At 40.9% G+C, this 6,955-nt stretch overlaps 1 protein-coding gene across 1 annotated transcript; it reads right to left on the bottom strand.

Annotated features, from left to right (window-relative positions):
* Nucleotides 1-446: 446 nt before the first annotated feature.
* rps19 (ribosomal protein S19) lies at nucleotides 447-6,955 on the bottom strand. Its single transcript, XM_059340190.1, has 6 exons — nucleotides 6,898-6,955; nucleotides 5,383-5,453; nucleotides 5,061-5,161; nucleotides 3,368-3,551; nucleotides 2,626-2,680; nucleotides 447-501 (listed from the first exon to the last, which is right to left on the bottom strand). The coding sequence occupies exons 2-6, from the start codon at nucleotides 5,451-5,453 to the stop codon at nucleotides 469-471; spliced, it is 444 nt and encodes a 147-aa protein (XP_059196173.1). The 5' UTR covers nucleotides 6,898-6,955; the 3' UTR covers nucleotides 447-468.

The following is a 6,955-nucleotide window of genomic DNA, read 5'->3' as shown; positions in this document are numbered from 1 at the left end:
ATGGATGGAGCAGCTCCTAGGAAGCCTTTTCAAACTGCTTAATGAAAAAGCACCCTGTAGGTAGCTTTCTCTGGTTAGAGGATCTGAAAACAACCAGTGGTCATTTGCTGCCCTTTCGACTAAATGACATTTACAGGCTGCCAGAAAGCAGCGAGGACCATTTTATGCAGTAGCTTGTTTTCCTCTCTCCAGCTCAGTTCTAAGTGCTCATACTTTAGCGGAAAATAGCTCATCAGGTCAACTATCTTGCCCTTTCAATTTTCCCTCCCTTGCCGATATATTTAGCTTAAACAACCTGAACGCCAGTGAATTGTTAGCACAAATACCAATTCAAGCAATTTCTTAGACAAGGTGAGCAGAGTACTTCAAAAATCCTGAGCAGACCATTAATGCCCTCAGGTTCATTTTCATTGTTCACATAAGTTAAAAACAAAGCGCACACAGCATTTGACTTTCTCCAAAAAAGATTTATTGAACAGTTTTCTTGTTTGCAGCTGCAACCTGTGGAGAGATACAAAAAGAGAAGATGAGGTATATTTGTAAATTAAGTCCAAGAGCAGATGAGGTGTTGCAGTGCCCTTGAAAACTTTGTCATCTTCAAATCCAACTGCTGTGGAAAACATTTAATGGTTTAATGACGCTGCCACAGATTGTATAATTGATCCCGACTATTTAACTTCATTTGTATTAATCGTGATCAAATGAAACCTTTCATCTGCTTAATATTCTATTGGTTCAGTGTTTACTTGTAAATTTCTCAGCACATTAAGGCCCACAGGAGTATTGTGTTTGAACAGGAAATGTGCAACTTAAGGAAGTAAGATGCTATCAAAATGCAATTTCATGGGGACTTGAGTGAACACAGTTTAGAGGAGAAACTGTTTTGTGTTCCAGCAGCTGCCAAGAACACTATGAATCGTCTGACAGTACATGGCAGAAACCTCACTTGCAAGGGTAAAATAAAATTCATCAATCTCTTAAAAGGCCATCAAAAACTACAGCATTCAAGGGGGATTTGTGAGGAGGCACACCAACATGCTTCGTGCCAGTTTTTTGCAGCAGGTAGGCGGGGCTGGGCCCAGGTCCGCTCATCTGCATACTGCTCATTAGCATGGGTAAACAAGGAGAAAACTGATGCCATACGGCAGACTTGCCAAGCATGAAATTCCCTCCACATGTTTACCCCCTTTACCCTTGGATTATCACAACACTGCTGCCTCTCCTGATTTTTGACAAGGCCCAACTGTGATTTGTTTTTTAGTGAAGGCGAACAAACAATGCCAGTAGTGAGCCACAAAAGACACATAACTCACTTGGCTGGCAGAGGAAAATTTGCCCAAGGACAAGTGCTTTAAAAAGCCTTGCATGCTGAAGTGACACTGGGGCCGTGTACTCCCGCAACAGACAAGGTGTCACATCAAAGCAAAGGGATGGTATTTCTGTGATCACAGACGCTTAAGGCGCCACTCCGAGTGCATCTGAACGTCGCATAAAATGCCAGTGTGTGTCATACACCGCCAGTCACGGAAGAAACAACCTTTGCCTGGCCAGCATGAGGTTGCGATGATATTCATTCAAACAGCTCGGGAGCTGATACTGGAGCATTTAAATTCCAGCAGGCTAGACCAGGCTGTAGCACACATACTAAAACTCTTCTGCACAATGGTTACCATTTAAAGCAGTGGGACATCCACTCCCCTTTGTGTTTTTCATTACTGAGACAGTAGGAAACAAGTAGAGACACAGGTATGAATGGTCTGGTGAGATTCAATTCTCAGCCAACAGGATTGTTTATGACTGCCAGAGGAAATAGCCTTTACTACTGCAACACAGACCTCTGCAGCATTTAGGAAATTCTCCTCATAAGACACTGAAGCAAAGGTCAGACTACACATAACTCACTTCACAAGCTTCTTAAGGCTGATTGTGGCTCAATTTGTTATTTGACTGCAGATTCTGTGCAAGGATCAGAGTTGAACCAAATGGAGGCAGAGTGAAGGTGTTGACACGAGACCGCAAAATCAGCTTTATATTACAACTAACATCACAAGTACGATACAATGTGTGAACAGATTTGCAGCAAAAGCATCTAGAACGTATTGGTGCAGATATGGCTCATTAGTATTCCTACAGAACACAAGTAAATGGATTTGTCGGTTTCAGATACCACAACAAACACTCTGAATGACATTGTCCTTGTGAAGTAGACATCTTTGAAGAAGTCTGTTTGAACTCGTTTCTGCACCCTCCTATTGTTTTTTTAGTCAACCTGTATTATTTCAGTGTTTCAGGCTTAGCCCTTTGTATACCATATGCAAAGAGTGCACCGTGTTTAAGATATACTGTGAATAAATGCATAAAATAAGGCATGTTCTTACATTTTGTATACAGTAATACAAAAGCTATAATTGCTAGTTTATATGTATTTTGATCAGTACACTGCAGCACCTGATCTACTCAAAGGTATATTTGTACTCAAATCAATGATGCATCCAGGACATACATAATAAAACATGAAAACACCTCAGTTCATTGGATGATTCTACCATTATGTATGGTTTCTCTAAAATTCAAGTTCTCAAATAATCAGGTTGGTGTGGTAGTGAAGACAGGTTAGTTTCTCACCTGGCCAGCAATTCTATCCAGGTCTCTGGTTCCCTGGGCGGTAAGTCTGCGACCACTGACAGAAAGAAAGAACAGGAAAAATTAAAGCAGGAAAATAGAAAGAAAATAACAGAATACATCAACCTACACAGCTTGGTTAACAATCAATACAGAAAATGCTGAAGTCTTCAATAACTACTTCTTTATGCCACATTGACCACTGTATCATAGTCAGGGAAAGCCACATGTCAATACTCCATCCATACACGAAAAATAAAAATCAGCAATTATCATCTCTGAAACAAAGGCAATTCAAAATTGAATTTCATTTTTCTGCCCGCTGGAACTGAATAAAAACCAAACCAATCAATTAGTCCCCTCGTTACAGTGCGATTATATCTTTATTGCAGACTCTCAGAGCAAAATTCAAGCCTATGCATTTAGAGTTTTCAGTCATCCAGAACCACATTAATGGGGCTCTTTTAAATCATGCCTCTGCAAAGATAAAAATTGCAGTAATAAAAGAATGAGTAACCACAAGTGTAGGGCAGGGTGTGAATAGCACCAAAAACACATCACGCATAATATATGGAAATAGATGCCTTGAGCTTTTAAGCATGTGCAAGGACAATACATATACATTTCCAAACAAGGCTCAGATTAAAACATAATTTTGCATTTGTTAACACTAAAGTGGCATGCAAAATTGAACACTTTGAACTTAACATCTTATCTGGAGGACACAATGAATAAAATAACTCACCCATTGGGATCCTTCTCAATCATCTTGAGCAGCTCGAGGGCCTGCAGCACCTTACGAGCCACGTTCTTGGATCCTACGCTGTAGTGAGCGGGGCACACGCCGTTCCTCTGGCGACTTCCATAGATCTTGGTCATGGAGCCAACACCAGCACCTCCACGGAGGTACAAGTGGCGGACTGTGGATGCTGTTGGAGCAGAGAGATGAGGGTGTTATGATCAAGTGTCAGTAACCTGTTCTTGAGGGTATGATCTCAAATTGGTAAAACAGATGTAAGAGTATGATGGAAGAAAATAAATGAGTATCACAGTTTCAAGTTGAAACCTATATGGCTGGACCGTGTATGGTCAATGTGCTAAATCGTAGCCAGATTGCTAGAGGAATGTCAGCAGAGTATACAATGAACTCCTGGCAGGGCTACAGAGTGCCTCCATTTTGGTCACACATGCGAGCAAAAATCTGTCAAGTGTGACTAAACATTTTCATTGGTCGCACCAGTGACCTGACATTTAGCAGGTCCATCTCTTTATGTGCATGTTTGAAACTGCACCCTGCACTCCTCAAGTGACATCACAAGCTTGAAAAATAAAACAAAAACAGGTAGATCACGATGAGGAGTCATGGAAAATGCTGCAGAGTGTATTACACGCATCCCTAGCTTTGAAATGACATGGCATTTTATACATTGTTTGACCCAGCATCTTCAGCAGCAATGGCCTCATCTGACTCAAAAAATGCTGCACTTTTACTCAGGTTTATTATTCAAAAATGTATTAGACATTTATGGCAACAAAAAAAACTCTACAGTGCAGTAAAATGCATTTTTGACAATTTTCACTGCCTTTTTAGCACCTCAACAATTCCTGATTATAATAGTAATACGTTTACTCTTAAACATCACTTTACCATGTCAGGTGAAGTGCTACTTCACACTAAGAGAATATGTCCTGAAAAACGTATTTACTGATCATCATGTAAAACAGTTTGATTCTGTTGAGAAAATATCGACAAATTCAGCTCTCTTGCTTTTGAAGCATTCATCAAAAAGAAAATGTACGTCAGTAATCCCCTAAAACACTTAAACAGTGCCATTATTTTTTTATTTATTTCCCATTTTGTATCATTGGATAATATACTCTACAGATGCGATTGAACTTTTGCATTTGCTACAGTGGGAAAAAGCTGCTATAAAAAAATGGAAAACCTACTTTTTTTTTCCTATTCATTTCAATGTATAGAAACACTAGTGTTTAAGTCAACATACAGGACTGTGTTCATCAAACAGCAGGGAAAAGAAATTTCACCAAGTTTTTAGTGATGCGTCGGTGGCAAAGACGTTACCAGTTGATACACTGCAGCTCCAATTAATTTAGAAAAGGCAACAATCAACAGGGAAACACTAAATACTAGCCAATAATGTCACTTATGTTGACCAATCATGAGCATTCATTACTCATTCAGCTACAGATGTGGATGACATGCTGCATTCATGACAGCCATCACTACAATATAAAATGTATAAAGCTCTCAGAAATCTCGTCAGTGGCGTGAAATGCAGTCATTCATTCAGGGAGTCAACTTCAGCACATGATTGAATTACACAGCTTTGATGTTCCATTCTTGCAACTAAATTGTCTTTCTAGTAACAAAGAGACACAATGGCCACTGGGAATTCACTTAAAATAATAGGACTTACCGGCTCTGATGTAGAACCAGTTCTCATCGCTGGGGGCAAGCTCCTTGTGCTTACCCAGCTTGACGAGGTCCACCCAGTCAGGCACCTTCAGCTTTCCTGACCTGGTGACAGGGACAAGAGGTGTCAGCATGAACTACATCACAACAGACCCACTGTTGTATCCCAGAAACTACTGCTATATGTTAAAAGCATCAACTCTGCATAAAAACAAATGGGGGAAATAAGGATGAAACCAAACTCCACTGAAAACTGCATTTGCAATACGATTCCTTGTGGGTGCATCATTTTTTGAAATGCAGTGTGTGAAAGACATAATACTCACTTCTTCAGGAAGGCCGACAGGGCACGGACGAACTCCTGCTGGTTGACGTCTTTCACTGTGACACCTGGCATCTGAAGAAGATATGGAAAAAGTTAACCATACATCAAACAACTTATATATACAGTGCATGTTGAAGTGAGACTGGGGCAGTGTACTCCTGGTATGGTATTCCTGTGATCACAGACGGTTAGTGCATCTGAACGATGCATGAAATACCAGTGCGTGTCATACGAGGTTGCGATGATATTCATTCAAACAGCTCGGGAGCTGATACTGGAGTATTTAAATTCCAGCAGGCTAGACCAGGCTGTAGCACACATACTAAAACTCTTCTGCACAATGGTTACCATGTACAGCAGTGGGACATCCAGTCGACTTTGTGCGTTTCATTACTGAGACAGTAGGAAACAAGTAGAGACACAGGTAAGAATGGTCTGGTGAGATTCAAATCTCAGCCAACAAGATTGTTTATGACTGCCAGAGGAAAGAGCCTTTAGTACTGCAGCATTTAGGAAATTCTCCTCATAAGACATTAAGGAGACAGTCAGATTACACATAACTCACTTCATAAGCGTCATAAGTCCCTGAGGTAGAACAGGTTCTCATCGTACTCATCATACATTTAACATATATACTGTAATAGACGGAGATAGTTACTTATGAATAACACTAAGGATGCTGTGCATGGCAAGTAGTAATTCCGTCACTCGGCACACAGAGCATGTGAGAGGCTGAACATCAGTTCATTTGAATTCAACTGCATGTGCAAGAATGACTGACCCGATCTGCTGTACTACAGTAATTCATGTTTTTAATAGCGCTTTAATAATCCCACCACCAAGGCAATAATTTAGGACCGATGCCTGTGTGCGGGCTTACACGCGCTCAACCGGTGTCAATATGTGCTACTTACAGTTTTGATTATTCAGGGTTGAGAATATCAAACTAACATTAAACCAATCAGGGCTGGTTAGGTTGGGTCATGTCTTCGATATTAAAGGATTATCACTGTATTTTTCTGCCAGGCAACATAAATGGACAGAACACCGGTATTAGCCTCACTTGCAGCAGGGTTGTGAGCGCTCTTAGGAGCTAACGTTAGCCGACCCGTCACAGTGTAAGCCCCGTCTAACGTTAGTTGTAACCCTTACCCATATACAGAGACACTTCACTGAGATCGAGATATGCTTCAAGCGGTTTCCCACTTGGCAATATACATGTAAGATTTACGTTCAAGCCATAAATATAAGGCTGCATCGGGACAGCTAGCCTTTAGCCAGCAGGCCTCAACGAGGTAGCATGGGGGCAGCCATTACAAATAGCTCCATCCTATGAGCGCAGCATTCAAGTAAAATCATGCTTAAAACAAGTAAACACGTCTAATAACCTCGCGTAAAGCTGAACCAGTTTATTCAACTGGACGTTATCTCCTACCTGACCACTTTTCGGGGCTGAACGCTAAAATATTAAGGCAGTTTAGTGTGATATAACCGAAGAAGAAATGTAGCGCCTTACCCTGCTTGTGGACAGCGAAGGGAAGAGGGTGGAACGGGGTTTCCAACCGAGGTTAAAA

Source organism: Centropristis striata, chromosome 8, assembly GCF_030273125.1.
Source record: "Centropristis striata isolate RG_2023a ecotype Rhode Island chromosome 8, C.striata_1.0, whole genome shotgun sequence".
Lineage (NCBI taxonomy): Eukaryota > Metazoa > Chordata > Actinopteri > Perciformes > Serranidae > Centropristis > Centropristis striata.
Note: the sequence above shows the minus strand (reverse complement) of the source record. Positions and strands in the feature narration are given on the sequence as shown.